Source organism: Oncorhynchus tshawytscha, linkage group LG07 (genome assembly GCF_018296145.1).
Source record: "Oncorhynchus tshawytscha isolate Ot180627B linkage group LG07, Otsh_v2.0, whole genome shotgun sequence".
Lineage (NCBI taxonomy): Eukaryota > Metazoa > Chordata > Actinopteri > Salmoniformes > Salmonidae > Oncorhynchus > Oncorhynchus tshawytscha.
In genome coordinates, this window is record NC_056435.1 from 935,659 (window position 1) to 955,071 (window position 19,413).

Below are 19,413 nucleotides of genomic sequence, written 5' to 3' on the forward strand. Positions count from 1 at the left end.
TCGTTATTACTGCATTGTCGGAACTAGAAGCACAAGCATTTCGCTACACTCGCATTAACATCTGCTAACCATGTGTATGTGACAAATAAAATTTGATTTGATTTGATTTTGATTTGATTTGATTTGATTTTTTTGTCTCACCAGGGGTGATGGTCGGATTTGCGTTTATCGTCAAAGGAATGAGCGTTACACCAAGGTCCATACTCTGGAGCGGGATCGATTTGGAGGTGGAGGGTCCGTCATGGTCTGGGGCGGTGTGTCACAGTATCATCTGACTGAGCTTGTTGTCATTGCAGGCAATCAACGCTGTGCGTTACAGGGAAGACCTCCTCCTCCCTCATGTGGTACCCTTCCGGCAGTCTCATCCTGACATGACCCTCCAGCATGACAATGCCAAAAGCCATACTGCTCATTCTGTGCATGATTTCATGCAAGACAGAAATGTCAGTGTTCTGCCATGGCCAGCGAAAGCCCAGATCTCATTCCAATTGAGCACATCTGGGACCTGTTGGATCGGAGGGTGAGGGCTGGGCCATTCCCCCCAGAAAAGTCTGGGAACTTGCAGGTGCCTTGGTGGAAGAGTGGGGTAACATCTCACAGCAAGAACTGGCAAATCTGGTGCAGTACATGAGGAGGAGATGCACTGCAGTACTTAATGCAGCTGGTGGCCACACCAGATACTGACTGTTACTTTTGATTTTGACCCCTCCACCCTTTTGTTCATGGACACATCAATTTCTGTTAATCACATGTCTGTGGAACTTGTTCAGTTTATGTCTCAGTTGTTGAATCTTGTTATGTTCATACAAATATGTACACATGTTAAGTTTGCTGAAAATAAATGCAGTTGACAGTAAGAGGATGTTTCTTTTTTTGCTAAGTTTAGCTACTAGAACTGACATGTTAGTAAACTCGATACAGTCATGCAGTACATTGTACAGTCAGCAACAAGCAGTTTAGCAGTTACACCGGTGGGCCCCGTCAGCAATACATTTATAAAACTAAAAGCTTACATTGACTTGTAAGACTTCCAGTGTTGGATAGACATAGTCAGCTCGCCAACATAGCATCCCTCTCTGTTTGAGCCAGGTGTTTGAGTATGCTAAACTATCTAGCTGCATTCGATGCCAGCTAAGTAATTGAAAGTGAAACAAATATTTACTCTGAAATATAGCTAGCGCTCACTCGCTCTCTCTCTCTCTCTCTTGTTCTTAATTTTGGAAGGAATTCATTTATTAAAAACTGTTAAACTATTGTCTTTTTCTTTCTTTGAGTGAACTACTCACCACACTTTAAATGCGCTGCAGTGCTAGCTAGTTGTAGCTTATGCTTTCTGTACTAGATTCATTCTCTGATCATTTGATTGGGTGTTTATGCTGTGAGAGTTCTGAAAGGTTGAAGGACGTCCTGCGGAAGTTGTCATAATTACTGTGTAAGTCTATGGAAAGGGGTGAGAACCTTGAGCCTCCTAGGTTTTGTGTTGAAGTCAATGTACCCAGAGGAGGACAGAAGCTAGCTGTCCTCCAGCTACACCATGGTGCTACATCACAGAGTGTTGCTGAGGATACTGTAGACCTTCATTGCAAAACAGTGTGTTTTAATCAATGCTTTGGTGACATGTGAATATATTTAGTATAGTTTTATCTAAAAAAGGATCACTTTTTAAATGTTTCACTATGTAAAAAAATTAAATAATAATTCACAGAGGAGGGATGGTCCTCCCCTTCCCCCTCTGAGGAGCCTCCACTGGCTGAGATGCTAGCAGATCGTTTTTTGCCTCTGGATTAAATGTTACTTTACACTTCAAAAAGAAAATGGATCATCCTATAATCTGGCGAGAAGGCTGTAGAGATCTCAGGGAGAATCATATCCATTTTAATAGCAATAGCCAAGGCCTCCATAGCCCGGAAGCCTGCATGAAAACTCTGATCTCTACAGCCTTTTCACTGTGTGCGTGCATGCATGTGTGTATGTGTATTTTGGTGTGTGTATGGCTGGGGGCCCCTGGAACTCTTGTTCCGTCCCTTCAGTGCTCCTTGAGGTAGGCAACTGGGTGAGTGACAGACAGACACCCCACCGATACAAAATAAATATGCAAACCAACCGAATCAACTCAGGTATTTTCCAATTGATGAGGTACCTAATGGGGATATGATATGATATGATTGGCTGGTGGTCGGTGACTACTATATGAGATATCATATAGATATCTTAGAGATATCTTCAGAGATATCATAGAGATATCTTCAGTGACCCCCAGCCTCTACCTGTAGCTGGCCAATATCAGGAAGGGATTTTTCATTTATTCCCTGAACATTGACATTTGTGGTATTGAAAGAGGACACTGAAGGCACTTCAGTGTGTACGCTGAGATATTCTCTTGTTTTCTATTGCAGTTTAATGTGAATGAGTGTCCTGAGTTTTCCATTAGGATGGAAGTGGATGGCTCTACCAACTGGGCCTGTATGTAATCATTATGTTAGATTGATGTTAAAGAGTCTATAATACAGACTAATACATCTGGATGTAGTATGTGTGCATGTCTGGAGAGAGGATGAATTATGCTTTGGGAAGTCTAATATTGTTATACAATAAGGGTAATATGGCTGAAAATGCTTCATACCGTTTAAATACAGGGGTGCTACTTTTTAGTAGTGAGTTTCTCAGAGGACAGTGCCTCCACGGTCTGGTGGTGCTATGTTTTTGGACTTTACACCCCTGTCTGTCAACCGCCTGTTACGGTTTTCTAGGTGTGAAGGATAGTCGGACCAAAATGCAGCGTGTAGATTGCGATCCATGTTTAATGAACAACGTGAAACACGAATAAACACAAAACACTACAAAACAAAGAACGTAACGAAAACCGAAACAGCCTATACTTGTGTAAATAAATAAAGAGATAGGAACAACGACACTAAGGACAATCACCCACGACAAACTCAAAGAATATGGCTGCCTAAATATGGTTCCCAATCAGAGACAACGATAAACACCTGCCTCTGATTGAGAACCACTCCAGACAGCCATAGACTTTGCTAGATAACCCCACTAGCTACAATCCCAATACATACACACCAAAACCCCAAGACAAAACACACCACAATACAAAAACCCCATGCCACACCCTGGCCTGACCCAATACATGAAGAAAAACACAAAATACTTAGACCAGGGCGTGACACCGCCGTGTGCGCCTGGCTCCTCGTCCTCGTTCCGGGTGCGAGTGGTCGTGTGTGTACTCCTGACTCTGCCCTCCCATTGGCTCTCGCTGCCCCGGCTCTGACTAGGTCACAGCTGGTGCTAGTGCTCTGGCACGGCTGAGTGAGCAGACAGCTGTAGGCCCCGGCAACCACAGCTACTACTCTATCCTCTTTTATGTGTTCCATTCTGTCTACGTCTTTTCTACTGTTCCTGTGTGGTGGAAATAGCTTAGAGAGGGGTGATAGGTTGGAAGTGTTACCACTTTGAGATTAAAATGCTACTGTAAACAATTGTAGTGAGGGCAATTATTACTTCCTGATTCATGATGGTCAAATCAATACTGGCAATGCACATAGTTAAGTCTCTAAGGCCAGTCATTTATTTGACTCTGATCCCACTTCCCAGCTCCAAATACCATTTAAATGATCAGCATATTTCAGCTTGTTTTCCTGTGTTAGGAAACAAATGTGCTTATATCGTGTCATTATAACACTTTTATGACGCTCTTATGACAGTCCTATTAATCTACCTTTCCCTCTCTCCTTTCTCCTCAGTGGACGACTGCACGGATTGGTCAGTGGACTACTTGAAATACAAAGTGCTTTTGGGGGAACCGGTGCGCATTAAATGTGCTTTATTCTATGGATACATCAGAGCGAACTACACCCACTCCCAGAGTGTGGGACTAAGCCTTATGTGGTATAAAAGTACAGGACACGGAGACTTTGAGGAGCCTATCTCTTTCGACGGCATCAGAATGAACAAGGAGGAGGACGCTATCTGGTTTAGACCCACCGAGCTCCAAGACGTTGGACACTATTCCTGTGTATTGAGGTCAGTTGTGCTGTTATGTTCCTGTGTATTGAGGTCAGTTGTTCTGTTCTGTTCCTGTGTATTGAGGTCAGTTGTTCTGTTATGTTCCTGTGTATTGAGGTCAGGTGTTCTGTTATGTTCCTGTGTATTGAGGTCAGGTGTTCTGTTATATCTAGTCAACCTAGAGCTATTTAGTGCTGTTAAATATAACTGCTATCTTATCTGATAGTTGTTGAAGTGCATTGTGGAAATTGGTTATCTTCCTTCCAAAATGGCTGGTTTTCTGTACCTATCCTATTCCTGGTTGTTTACATAGCAGTTGTAGGTAAAAGAGTGGGGGAGAGGAGTTTCTGCAACCTATGCACATAAATCAAGCTGCTTTAAAGTCCTCCCCTGCAGATTACTAATGAATTCTCTAATCCCCAGCCAGAAGAGAGTTGGACCTGGGTCCACACTGTTAGAGGCCCTCCCTCACTTAACATGCTTAAGTTGTTTGTTTGTTTTCTCCGGGGAACAATAAGGTATTAAGTGTCATTGGCAGACCCATAACTCTTAGGTTTCTCAACTCCTGTTCTTTAACGCAGCTATGGAGTCTGGAGCGAGGGAGGAAAGATATGAAGATGGACAGTTATTCACAGCTGAGAGGTGGTGGTGGAGGAAACAAGAGAGGGGTAGAGAGACAGAAAAGGAGAGATAATGTACCTCCTCCCCTTGTCGATTAAAGACACCCATCGGAGGACAACATTATCACTTATGAGTTCCATAATGTTGTAAAGTTTCTGGCTTCCTAGGTCATATTGATAGAAGAGAGGGTTTCATTCCTGTAAAGATTGTTTGTACCCAGGTGAGTGGGAAGGTCAGAGCAGGTGTCTTGACTTAGAAGACCATAACAACCTGCATTTTAGGCTCAGAAACACTGCTTGGCTCAACTGGGAGAGGAACCATTGTCTATCCAACATATTGTTTCAGAGCCACTCCTTTCTCCAAACACTGTAAAACCTGATGAATGGTTTCCCCACAACTTTGGAAAGATTGTGGAAGCTCATGAAAATCAAGTTGTTTCTGTGTTTTGATTGAGCTGTCCCTTTAATAAAGGCTTTGAGGTCTATAAAAAAACTCCCAATGCTGTGTTTGCCCTGGTTCTGCCTGCCACACACACACACACACCACTAGCACAATCAGTGTGACCTCTCTTCTTCTTAACCTCAATTCAGCTGAGAAAATTTGCCCTGCCTTTCAGCAGTGGTAACACTTGCATTCCCCTAGCTAACTGCCCCTTTGCAGCGCAGAGCTCAGAGAGTTAACACAGGCAGGGAACACAGGCTCAGAGAGGGAACACAGGCAGGCAGTTAGCCAGGGAGCATGGCTCAGAGAGTTAACACAGGCAGGCAGTTAGCAAGCGAGCATGGCTCAGAGAGGGAACACAGGCAGGCAGTTAGCCAGGGAGCATGGCTCAGAGAGTTAACATAGGCAGGCAGTAAGCCAGCGAGCATGGCTCAGAGAGTTAACACAGGCAGGCAGTAAGCCAGCGAGCATGGCTCAGAGAGTTAACACAGGCAGGCAGTTAGCCAGGGAGCATGGCTCAGAGAGTTAACACAGGCAGGCAGTTAGCCAGGGAGCATGGCTCATTGTCTATCCAGAGAGTTAACACAGGCAGGCAGTAAGCCAGCGAGCATGGCTCAGAGAGTTTACACAGGCAGGCAGTTAGCCAGCGAGCATGGCTCAGAGAGTTAACATAGGCAGGCAGTAAGCCAGCGAGCATGGCTCAGAGAGTTAACACAGGCAGGCAGTTAGCCAGCGAGCATAGCTCAGAGAGTTAACACAGGCAGCCAGTCAGCCAGCGAGCATGGCTCAGAGAGTTAACACAGGCAGGCAGTAAGCCAGCGAGCATGGCTCAGAGAGTTAACACAGGCAGGCAGTAAGCCAGCGAGCATGGCTCAGAGAGTTAACACAGGCAGGCAGTTAGCCAGCGAGCATGGCTCAGAGAGTTAACACAGGCAGGCAGTAAGCCAGCGAGCATGGCTCAGAGAGTTAACACAGGCAGGCAGTAAGCCAGGGAGCATGGCTCAGAGAGTAACACAGGCAGGCAGTAAGCCAACACAGGCAGGCAGTTAGCCAGCGAGCATGGCTCAGAGAGTTAACACAGGCAGGCAGTTAGCCAGCGAGCATGGCTCAGAGAGTTAACACAGGCAGGCAGTTAGCCAGGGAGCATGGCTCAGAGATGGAACACAGGCAGGCAGTTAGCCAGGGAGCATGGCTCAGAGAGTTAACACAGGCAGGCAGTTAGCCAGGGAGCATGGCTCAGAGAGTTAACACAGGCAGGCAGTTAGCCAGGAGCATGGCTCAGAGAGTTAACACAGGCAGGCAGTTAGCCAGGGAGCATGGCTCAGAGAGTTAACACAGGCAGGCAGTTAGCCAGGGAGCATGGCTCAGAGAGTTAACACAGGCAGGCAGTTAGCCAGGGAGCATGGCTCAGAGAGGGAACACAGGCAGGCAGTTAGCCAGCGAGCATGGCTCAGAGAGTTAACACAGGCAGGCAGTTAGCCAGCGAGCATGGCTCAGAAAGTTAACACAGGCAGGCAGTTAGCCAGGGAGCATGGCTCAGAGAGGGAACACAGGCAGGCAGTTAGCCAGCGAGCATGGCTCAGAGAGTTAACACAGGCAGGCAGTTAGCCAGCGAGCATGGCTCAGAGAGTGAACACAGGCAGGCAGTTAGAGAGCAGTTCCAATCCCCCTTCTACCATGATTCTCTAGTCTATTCAGTGCTGCGCTAGGTTGTGTAGCCGATGCCTGAGGAGGAACACGATCACTCACTGTGGGGTTATTGTGTAATCAGGCCGAAATAGTCCAGCCAGTAGATTTGATTTGGATGAGTGTGTTGCTTTGTAGCTAGTCACAACTGTTTACACCAATTAGGGGCAACACTTAATCTGCTATAATCATAAGAAATAATCCCATTGTTATGTTCTTTGCCACTGTGTGCCGTCAACTTTTACTAATCTCCAGGTCCGTAGGAATCGTCCGAAGAGGAAAGAGGTTTTTCTCTAGGGTTTTGACAGGATGCTTCTGGTTTTAATTCCAACAATGTGCTTTAATTGAATTGTTCAATTGAAGAATTTATGTTATTGATTGGCTGGAGACTGCACATACTGTAATGGCTGTTGGTGGAAGAAGGTGAGGACCAAGGTGCAGCGTGGTACGTGTTCATCTTTTATTAGTTGAACTGAACACTGAATAGCAAAACAACAAAGAGAACAACCCAAACAGTTCTGTCTGGTGCAGACACAAAAACAGAAAGCACCTACCCACAAAACCCAGGTGGGAAAAGGCTACCTAAGTATGGTTCTCAATCAGAGACAACGATAGACAGCTGCCTCTGATTGAGAACCACACCCGGCCAAACAACAAAAAAATCCAAAATATAGAAAAAGAACATAGAATGCCCACCCTAGTCACACCCTGGCCACACCCAGTACCCCCAGGTGCGGACTCCGGCCGCAAAACCTGACTCTAAAGGGGAGGGTCCGGGTGGACCCTTCTTTACAGCGGCTGCTCTGGTGCGGGACGTAGACCCCTTAGGCTTGGCCCACTTAGGTGGCGACTCTGGAGCGGGGACCCTCGCCGCCGACCCGGGACTGGGGACCCTTGCGGCGGGTGACTCTGGCAGCGCCGGACAGGCGGGAGACACTGGCAGCGCCGGACAGGCGGGAGACACTGGCAGCGCCGGACAGGGCTGAGACTCTGGCAGCGCCGGACAGGGCTGAGACGCTGGCAGCGCCGGACAGGGCTGAGACGCTGGCAGCACCAGACAGGGCTGAGACGCTGGCAGCGCCGGACAGGGCTGAGACGCTGGCAGTGCCGGACAAGAGACAGGCACAGGACTCACCAGGCTGGGGAGACACACAGGAGATCTGGTTCTGGGAACAGGCACAGGCTGGGAGACCTACTGGAGGCCTGGTCCGTGGAGGAGGCACAGGATAGACTGGGCCGTGGAGGTGCACTGGAGGTCTCGAACTAAGCGGCTGCACAACCCGTCCTGGCTGGATGGTGACTTTAGCCCGGCATGTGCGGGGCGCAGGCACAGGACGCACTGGGCGCACACCGCACTGGAGACACAGTGCGCAGAGCCGACGCAGGATATCCTGGCACGAGGAGACGCACTGGAGGTCTGGAGAGCAGGGCTGGCACCATCCGTCCTGGCTGGATCCTCAGCCTAGCCCGGCAGATGCGGGGAGCTGGGATGTAGCACACCGGGCTCAGAGCACGTATTGGAGATCTGTAGCGCCAAGCTGGCACAGGACGTACAGTGCTGGGGAGGCGCACAGGAGGCACAGTCTTCACCAGACGGCTAGCACACACCTCAGGCTGAGTATGGAGAGCTGACTCAGGTGACATCAAATCCCGGACACGCTCCGTCGGGCGGATGTTGTGCCTCATGCACCAACACAGCAACTCCCTCATAACTCTCTCCTCCAATCTCCCCATTAACTCCTTCACTGTCTCTGCTTTGCCCCCTTCACTCACCTCCAATTCCACCCTGACTGGCTCTGGTTCCATCCTTGGCTCCTTACAGTAAGCACGGGGAGTTGGCTCAGGTCTGAATCCTGACTGCCACACTCCCCGTGTGACCCCCCCCTCCAAATTAATTGTTTTGGGGGGGCTGCCTCTCATGCTTCCTTGCCAGCCGTGCCAACTATCAAATATCACTTTCATTTAATAGCACTAAATTGCGTATCACAGCTCTACAGATGTCGGACCTTAATTTGATCCAGAGGACATTGAGGGGAGTTACTGGTTTCAAAAGATGTAATAAAACAATTATAATCTGAACATTTGCATAAAATGGTGTTACAAGGTTTTCAACCGACAGCGACATTATGTTTCCCAGGTAGAAATCCTTGGCTCTCAAACATGGCATGTGTGTTTCTGTGAGACGTATCTTCACACTGCCCTCCCTGTGATGAGGCAGATTTGGTTCAGATTTGGTTGGGCATAAGGAAACATGTTATCTCCCTAAAATTAATCTGGAGGATTCATTTAGTCCAAATCTGTTACAAGTACGCTACATGCCAACATACTGCCACGCTCCATGCTTTTCTGATCAACAGATTGACTTCTGAAACATATTATTAACACTAGACATTAACATCGGAATATCTCTGACATTTTTGTATCTGTCGGAAGTTTGCTTATTTTAGTCATACAATGAACAGTAAACAGAAAAAGAAGGTTTGCAATTGTGAACAAGCCTTTTCTTTTTCTCTTGCTTTCCAAGTCAATAAACGTTACACTTCCTTGTCACGTTGCATTGCTGCTGTCTGGCTGTGCAGCCTGTGGTAGTGAAAAGAGAAAACGTGTTACAGTATTGTGTATTAATAATTATATAGTAATAACTTATTAACCTCTTCGGTTAAGGACGCCTTTTCTTGAATGGCTCATTAGTTCGCTTCATTGTAGGTCGTTTTTAGTGGAGAGCAAAGTGTCTGCCAGTTAGAGCTGGGAAAACCTACTGTACCTTAAAGAGAGAGAAATCCCATGTCTGTAGGGGCCTATACAATGCTCTACTCAACTTCCTCTGTTTCAGGTTCAATACTTCAATGGAAATGTTCTTAAATGTATAGAACTGCTGTATATAGAATCAACCTGTAATTTGGCTTAGACTTAAAATCACCCTTTGATTCTGAGAGATGTTCCTTTCAATGTTTATCTATTCAACGTATCAACATATTCAACATATCACTGTCCCCAAATGACACCAATCCCAGACACATTATACACACTTTTAAACCCCTCATCATTTCTCATCAAGTTACCCCCTGCTGTACAATATTGTGGTAGATATTGTTGCTGTGTTGACACACGTAGTAAAATATGGAAATGGAATGAACAATAGCGTACACTGTCATTATGGAGATATGACTTATAATTCCTCTTTTTTGGGGCCCAATCATCACAACACTGCAGCAGAATCCCAGGATGCGCTCCTTTGGACTCAGCTTTGCATTTTCCTATGTAGCAAGGCGCTCGCATATGTTAACATATTGAATTTGGATTAGGCAGTGGGCACAGTGAGGGAGACAAAAGAGGAACGTTGTGGCTGTAGAGAGAAAGAGATTAGGATCAGGTTCTTTGAGCAGAGCATGGATGGACGGAGTCATTGCTGTATCTTATAAACCACGCCAGCAGAATGAGTCTTACTTCCAAAAGTCACTATCACACTTTAATCTGTGTTGCTACAGCCTTTCATTTCTCTCTTACCCTCTGGGTGGTTTTCTTCACCAACATTTTCATCTTTTCATTTCAGGGCAAACGCTGTTACTTTGATTATTAGAAACGCTGTATGTATTATTATGTCAAGCGGATGAAGCCTGTCAGTCATGTATGTACAGTAGACATCTAGCCTTTTCACCAGATGTCAGTGGAGAGTGTATGATAGAACACTAATAATGAGGCAGATATATGCATGTTGTCCTTCAGAACACACATGTAGCGACCCAATGACACCACAACCTTTCAACCCTTATTTCCCTCCCCCTCAATGTCCCCACAACCTTTCAACCCATATCTCTCTCCCCCTCAATGTCCCCACAACCTTTCAACCCATATCTCTCTCCCCCTCAATGTCCCCACAACCTTTCAACCCATATCTCTCTCCCCCTCAATGTCCCCACAACCTTTCAAACCTTATTTCCCTCCCCCTCAATGTCCCCACAACCTTTCAACCCTTATTTCCCTCCCCCTCAATGTCCCCACAACCTTTCAAACCTTATTTCCCTCCCCTCAATGTCCCCACAACCTTTCAAACCTTATTTCCCTCCCCTCAGTGTCCCCACAACCTTTCAACCCTTATCTCTCTCCACCTCAGTGACCCCACAGCCTTTCAACCCTCATCTCTATTCCCCTGGGTGACCCCACAACCCTTCAACCCTCACCTCTCTCCCCCGCAGTCTCTATCTCCATCTCTCTCCCCCTCTCAATCTCTCTCCGTCTCTCTCCTCTCGATCTCTCTAATAGTACATCTTCCCTCTCTTCCACTGTTTTGCTGCTCTATATGATGTTAAACTGTGTATTCTAGTGTGTGTGTGTGTGTGTGTGTGTGTGTGTGTGTGTGTGTGTGTGTGTGTGTGTGTGTGTGTGTGTGTGTGTGTGTGTGTGTGTGTGTGTGTGTGTGTATACGTGTGTGTGTGTGTTGCTCTGAGCTCCAGCCCATGATGCATATGCTCGGCTGCACTAAGAGAAGTCAGAGGGCACCAATGTAAAAGGAAACCGGGCCCTCCAGGTGGCTGTGCTGTGCTCAGAGCCTACCATTGACAGGGACGTAATGTGTCTTCAATATGTATGTGAAATCAGCTCTAATTCAGCCATATGATAGGGGAAAGACCATGCAGCCAGGCAGGCAGCACACGTTAACCAGGGAGGACCAGGAGCAACGTTAACCAGTGAGGATCAGGAGACACGTTAACCAGGGGGAGGACCAGGAGACACGTTAACCAGTGAGGATCAGGAGACACATTAACCAGGGGGGACCAGGAGACACGTTAAACTTCTTAGGGCTGCAATCCTGTTAACGGGATTGATATGACAACAGCCAGTGAAAGTGCAGAGTGCCAATTCAAACAACAGAAATCTCATAATTAAAATTCCTTAAATATACATGTATTTCATACCATTTAAAGGTAATCTTGTTGTTAATCCCACCAAAGTGTCCGATTTCAAGTAGGCTTTACAGCGAAAGCACCACAAACGATTATGTTAGGTCACCGCCAAGACACAGAAAAATTCAGCCATTTTTCCAGCCACTTCCAGAGGAGTAACAAAAAGCACAAATAGAGATAAAATGAAACACTAACCTTTGATGATCTTCATCAGATGACACTCATAGGACTTCATGTTACACAATACATGGATGTTTTGTTCAAAAAAGTGCATATTTATATAAAAAAAATCTCAGTATACATTGGCGCGTTATGTTCACTAGTTCCAAAAACATCCGGTGATATTGCAGAGAACCTCATCTTTTTACAGAAATACTCATTATAAATGTTGATGAAAATACAAGTGTTAGACATGGAAATTTAGATAAACTTCTCCTTAATGCAACCGCTGTGTCAGATTTCAAAAAAGCTTTACAGAAAAAGCAAACCATGCAATAATCTGAGAACGGCGCTCAGAAAACAAATAGATATATCCGCCATGTTGGAGTCAACAGAAGTCAGAAATAACATTATAAATATTCACTTACCTTTGATGATCTTCATTAGAATGCACTCCCACCAAATAGCTACTTTTGTTAGCGCGTTTGGTTAAAAAAAAATCCAAAGTCATGAGGCGCGTTCACTAGTTGCAGACGAAATGTCAAAAAGTTCCGTTACTGTCCGTAGAAACATGTCAAACGATCTATGGAATCAATCTTTAGGATGTTTTCAACATAAAACTTCAATAATATTCCAACCAGAAAATTCCTTTGTCTTCAGAAAAGCAAAGGAGTGTGAGCTACCTCTCATGTGAAATGCGCATGACCAGCGCATGACTGCTCGCAGACCTCTGACTCAATCTTCTCTCATTCTCTCCCCCTTCACAGTAGAATCCTCAAACAAGTTTCTAAAGACAGTTGACATCTAGTGGAAGCCTTAGGAAATGCAACATAACCAATATCCCACTGCGTATTCAATAGGGGCTGAGTTGAAAATCGACCAACCTCAGATTTCCCACTTCCTGTTTGGATTTCTTCTCAGGTTTTTGCCTGCCATAAGAGTTCTGTTATACTCACAGACATCATTCAAACAGTTGTAGAAACTTCAGAATGTTTTCGATCCAATACTAATATTAATTTGCATATATTAGCAACTGGAACTGAGGAGCAGGCAGTTTACACTGGGCACCTCTGGGCACCTTTTCATCCAAGCTACTTAATACTGCCCCTGCAGCCATAAGAAGTTTTAACAAGGGGTGACCAGGAGACACGTTAACCAGGGGGACCAGGAGACACGTTAACCAGGGGGACCAGGAGACACGTTAACCAGGGAGGGGGGACCAGGAGACACGTTAACCAGGGGGGGACGTTAACCAGGAGACACGTTAACCAGGGAGGATCAGGAGACACGTTAACCAGGGGGGTTAACCAGGATCAGGAGACACGTTAACCAGGGGGATCAGGAGACACGTTAACCAACCAGGGGGTTAACCAGGGAGGATCAGGAGACACGTTAACCAGGGGGACCAGGAGACACGTTAACCAGGGAGGATCAGGCAGGGGGACACGTTAACCAGGGAGGATCAGGAGACACGTTAACCAGGGGGGACCAGGAGACACGTTAACCAGGGGGGACCAGTAGACACATTAACCAGGGGGGACCAGGAGAAATGTTAACCAGGGAGGATCAAGCGACACATTAACCAGGAGAGCTCCTTGGTGTCCACATCACCAACAAACTAACATGGTCACTAACATGGTCCGAGCACACCAGGACAGTCGTGAAGCGGGCACGACAAAACATATTACCCCCCAGGAGACTGAAAATATTTGGCATTGGTCCTCAGATCCTCAAAGGTTCTACAGCTGCACCATCGAGAGCATTCTGACTGGTTGCATCACTGCCTGGTATGGCAACTACTCGGCCTCCACCGCAAGGCATTACAGAGGGTAGTGCGAACGTCTCAGTACATCACTGGGGCCAAGCTTCCTGCCATCCAGGACCTCTATACCAGGTGGTGTCAGAGGAAGGCCCTAAAAATTGTCAAAGACTCCAGCCACCCTAGTCATATACTTTTCTCTCTGCTACCACACGGCAAGGGGTACCGGAGTGCCAAGTCTAGGTCCAAGAGGCTTATAAACAGCTTCTACCCCCAAGCCATAAGACTCCTGAACATCTAGTCAAATGGCTACCCAGACTATTTGTATTGCCCCCCCTCCCCTCTCCACACCACTGCCACTTTCTATTGTCATCTATGCATAGTCACTTTAATAACTCTACCTACATGTACATACTACCTCAACTAACCTGTGCCCCCCGCACATTGACTCTGTACCGGCACCCCCCTTTATATATTGTTATTTTTTACTGCTGCTCTTTAATTACTTGTTACTTTTATCTCTTATTCTTATCCGTATTTTTTTTAACTGCACTGTTGGTAAGTAAGCATTTCACTGTAAGGTCTACTAGACCTGTTGTATTCAGCATTTCACTGTAAGGTCTACTAGACCTGTTGTATTCAGCATTTCACTGTAAGGTCTACTAGACCTGTTGTATTCAGCATTTCACTGTAATGTCTACTAGACCTGTTGTATTCAGCATTTCACTGTAATGTCTACTAGACCTGTTGTATTCGGCATTTCACTGTAAGGTCTACTAGACCTGTTGTATTCAGCATTTCACGGTAAGGTCTACTAGACCTGTTGTATTCGGCATTTCACGGTAAGGTCTACTAGACCTGTTGTATTCGGCATTTCACTGTAAGGTCTACTAGACCTGTTGTATTCAGCATTTCACTGTAAGGTCTACTAGACCTGTTGTATTCGGCATTTCACTGTAAGGTCTACTAGACCTGTTGTATTCAGCATTTCACTGTAAGGTCTACTAGACCTGTTGTATTCGGCATTTCACTGTAAGGTCTACTAGACCTGTTGTATTCAGCATTTCACTGTAAGGTCTACTAGACCTGTTGTATTCAGCATTTCACTGTAAGGTCTACTAGACCTGTTGTATTCAGCATTTCACTGTAAGGTATACTAGACCTGTTGTATTCAGCATTTCACTGTAAGGTCTACTAGACCTGTTGTATTCAGCATTTCACTCTAAGGTCTACTAGACCTGTTGTATTCGGCGCATGTGACTAATAACTTTTGATTTGGTGTGATAATGTGAGCAAACAGAGAAATGTCACAGTGCCACATGAGGGAATAGTTCAGGGGGAATCCGCAGTAAGAAGCTGGCTGTTCACATGCATTAGGGGCTTCGTGTTATTAATGGTGTCGAGGCATGTCCTGTCCTACTATGCCTTGGCTGTCACCAGAGGAAGGAGAGACTGGATTAGTATTCCGCTGCAGGGCCCAGCTGGTGATCTCTCAGTCAAATGGGACGTCCAGAGACACTCCGTCACTCTGCCACCAGTCAAGCCCTGTCCCATTGATCCAGCCCCGCCGTCACAGCCAATCAGAGCCAGAGACTAAGGAGGGAGGGGGGACTGGAGGGGGAGGTGAGGTGGAGTGTATGATGTATTCTAGACTGTGTTTGTGTTATGTCTACCTGGCAGGCACCTGGCTGTTGTCTGTGTGAGGCTGGGAGGTGAGTGAGTGTGTGGAGACAGAATTACCTCTTGGTGGTAAATGCTTTCTAGTAACAAATGGTAGCCTTCTCTCTCTGCCCTTTGGTGAGGAAAACATACTTACACACACACACACATGCTCACACACACGCACACACACACACACACATGCTCACACACACGCACATGCACACACACACGCACATGCACATGCACACACATTCCCAATTTCAAAGTATTACCTTGCTCCTACTAGACAGGGGACACCTCATGTTATGGCCTTGAGTGTGATGTGAGAAATGTTTTATAAATTAATTCGCTATGAATTATGGAGTCTTCCTACTATTTAAACTCATCAGAGAATACATGGTCCATTAAAAAGGATGATGAAGTACATTGTTAGGCAAATTAGAGTCATTTATTTTATCTTGAGGAAGCAGTGAACTATAGTTTTTTGGAATGACACAGGTGTAAAGGTTTTGTCTAGGAAGTAAAAACGAAATTCCACTGTGTCTGAAAGACATTCATGGTACCGCAAAGTGATCCTTTCAACTGTGGCACTGCATATATTGTGTGACCATTTTACAGAACGATTACTGTGTAATATTGAGGTTTTGCCCTCTGTTTAATATCTGCCACTCGACAGTAACGATGCATTGACGGTGAGCTATTACACAAATATACGTCCTAATACTTCAGCCAGCCACTTGTGTGCTTTTTGTGAGGTTTCCCAAGGCCTCTCTCAGGGTGCTTCCCAAATAACACTCTATCCCCTATATAGTGCACGGGCCCTGGTCAAAAGTAGTACACCATATAGGTAACAGGGTACCATTTGGGATGCACCCTCGATGTGATTGGAATAGGATTTAATCCAGCGGATGCATGTGTTAAGGTCTGCATCAATCTGTTAGACACTCTTCACGCTTTCGCTGATTGGAGATTTGTCCTGTGCTCTTGCCTCAGTTCCATTTGATTAAGCCTGAAGCCTGAATCCCAGAGGCTGCATGCGGGAGGAAATCTGAGGCTGGGATTGGCTGAGGAGATGGGTGGAGTTACCGGTCGGCTACTGGGTGATGCCACATCCTCACCTGTCACAATCGTGTGTCCTCGCACGGCTACCCAGGACAATTCTTTTGAAAGGTCACATGTTACTCATTTCTCAAATGGAAAATTGCCCCTGTACCTCACTGGGCCAATTGTGCGCCGCCCTATGGGACTCCCAATCACGACCGGTTGTGATACAGCCTGGATTCAAACCAGGGTGTCTCTAACACTCGGGTGCCCAAACACATGACACATGAAACATATGAAAACCACATGTTTGACTCCTCCCACCAGCCTCCACTGCCGTGAACATTCGACATGAGTGTATGGTAGATATTATTAGTATATTGTAATATTACAAAATGACTCTGGAATCACCAGTAGGCTACAGTAGAAGTGTTCAACTCTGACCCTACGAGGTCCGGAGCCTGCTGGTTTTCTGTTCTACCTGATAATTCATTTGCCTCACCTGTTGTCCCATGTCTAAATCAATCCCTGATTAGAGAGGAAGAATGAAAAACTGCAGTGGAACAGGCTTCTTGGTCCAGAGTTGAGTTTGAAGGGAATCTGCTCTCTGATATCCTTTTTTTGTTGTTGTTGCGACTTTTAGATTCTGTTTGAAATGAAAGCGGCCATATAAAATAAATCTATTATTATTATTATTATCTGCACTATGCCTCCCAAGCCAAGTAGGCAGGCTGAGAGACAGGCATCAAACTAGACTTGGACCAGCGGTATCTGATAGTAGAGACACTGACCTTCTCTCGTCATATCAGATGGGGTTTTTATCTGACAGACAAAATGTCAGAATGCACTTTCTTCCTCAGCAGAATCCAATTGACACTGCCTCCCTCCCCCATCCTCACCCTCTTCCCATCCCTCCATCGCAGCCCCCTATTCACAAACGCTACAACTCTGAGCGAGACAACCCCTATACTACAGCTGTCACTCAAGGGAGGAGAAGCATAACATGAACAGGTTATTCAGACGTTTGGAAAAAAGAGAAAGAATCAAAGTGGTTTGGAACTTGGAACTTTGACCATTTTACTCTCTCATTGAAATATGTCTGTACCAGACGGATATAGGCCTACTCAGTGTATAGGTTTTTTGTATGCATGGTATTTCTGAGTGGCCATACATTTTGCCCGTAGGCTTTGGGAGGACAAATGAATAAGGTCACGGTAAAATGAAAGAGACAAATTGTTTCATAAAGTTATGGAATCTAGTTGAAAATACAGGGTTGGGTTAAATGATTTCCCTCAAGGCACCATTCACTGAGGGATTAGAGACTGTGTAATAGAGCAAGACAGACCACTGCATGTTAAAGGTAACAGCACAGCTAGAGATAGGACAGACACGGCACTGCCAAAAGCTCTCAGTCAGATGGATGAGATTGGACTTCGCCATCACACCTGGAATGAAAAACAAGAACCTGGAATGAAAAAAACAAGAACTTTACATAAGATGTGCAGATAAAGAAAATTAAGGTGTTGTGACTAAAGTAGTTAATTCAGGTGCTGTATAACCAGTCACATACTGAAGGTGTGGTGACTAAAGTAGTTAATTCAGGTGCTGTATAACCAGTCACATAATGAAGGTGTGGTGACTAAAGTAGATCATTGAGGTGCTGTATAACCAGTCACATAATGATTGTGTTGTGACTAAAGTAGTTAATTCAGGTGCTGTAAAACCAGTCACATACTGAAGGTGTGGTGACTAAAGTAGTTAATTCAGGTGCTGTATAACCAGTCACATAATGATTGTGTTGTGACTAAAGTAGTTAATTCAGGTGCTGTATAACCAGGTGCTGTATAACCAGTCACATAACTAAAGTAGTTAATTCAGGTGCTGTAAAACCAGTCACATACTGATTGTGTTGTGACTAAAGTAGTTAATTCAGGTGCTGTAAAACCAGTCAGGTGCTGTAAAACCAGTCACATACTGAAGGTGTGGTGACTAAAGTAGTTAATTCAGGTGCTGTATAACCAGTCACATAATGATTGTGTTGTGACTAAAGTAGTTAATTCAGGTGCTGTATAACCAGTCACATACTGAAGGTGTGGTGACTAAAGTAGTTAATTCAGGTGCTGTATAACCAGTCACATACTGAAGGTGTGGTGACTAAAGTAGTTAATTCAGGTGCTGTATAACCAGTCACATACTGAAGGTGTGGTGACTAAAGTAGTTAATTCAGGTGCTGTATAACCAGTCACATAATGAAGGTGTGGTGACTAAAGTAGATCATTCAGGTGCTGTATAACCAGTCACATAATGAATGTGTGGTGACTAAAGTAGATCATTGAGGTGCTGTATAACCAGTCACATACTGAAGGTGTGGTGACTAAAGTAGTTAATTCAGGTGCTGTATAACCAGTCACATAATGAATGTCTGGTGACTAAAGTAGATCATTGAGGTGCTGTATAACCAGTCACATAATTAAGGCGTGGTAACTAAAGTAGATCATTCAGGTGCTGTATAACCAGTCACATAATGAATGTCTGGTGACTAAAGTAGTTAATTCAGGTGCTGTATAACCAGTCACATAATGAATGTGTGGTGACTAAAGTAGATCATTCAGGTGCTGTATAACCAGTCACATAAAGAATGTGTGGTGACTAAAGTAGTTCATTCAGGTGCTGTATAACCAGTCATAAAATTCATATGATGCAGCAGAGTTCCCTCTTATCCTCTCTCCCCTACATGGATAACAGATCCTGCATGGAGAAAAAAAAACAGGGCTGTGTGTGTGTGTGTGTGTGTGTGTGTGTGTGTGTGTGTGTGTGTGTGTGTGTGTGTGTGTGTGTGTGTGTGTGTGTGTGTGTGTGTGTGTGTGTGTGTGTGTGTGTGTGTGTGTGTGTGTGTGCGTGTGTTTGTGTGTTTGGGGGAGAGACATTTAATGACTGCAAAACACCAGCAAATCAGCTCCAAGTGATTGTAATTTTGGAAATGTATTCCAAATTATTCCAACGCATTACAGAGAGTTGTTTTCATATTCAAATGTAAGCAAGGTTTGGAATGATTATGTTTTAGTATTATATCTGTTTGTGCTTCTTGCGGTCTATTTGCAGTCTACAAATGATATGTAATTA

At 45.3% G+C, this 19,413-nt stretch overlaps 1 protein-coding gene across 6 annotated transcripts in view; it reads left to right on the forward strand.

The window, feature by feature from the left end:
- The window catches only part of LOC112267659 (interleukin-1 receptor accessory protein-like 1), an 810,683-nt gene that overhangs the window by 528,620 nt on the left and 262,650 nt on the right, over window positions 1-19,413 (forward strand). For 2 of the 6 annotated variants that reach the window (XM_042323752.1, XM_042323753.1), the window contains exon 1: window positions 3,654-4,035. The exons of 2 other annotated variants lie outside the window; for them this stretch is intronic. In XM_042323752.1, the coding sequence (XP_042179686.1) occupies window positions 3,710-4,035 (326 nt within the window). In that variant the 5' untranslated portion in view covers window positions 3,654-3,709. Of the gene's footprint in view, window positions 1-3,651; window positions 4,036-19,413 lie in introns of those variants that run through there. 2 more of the 6 variants (XM_042323756.1, XM_042323755.1) reach the window with 2 other exon arrangements.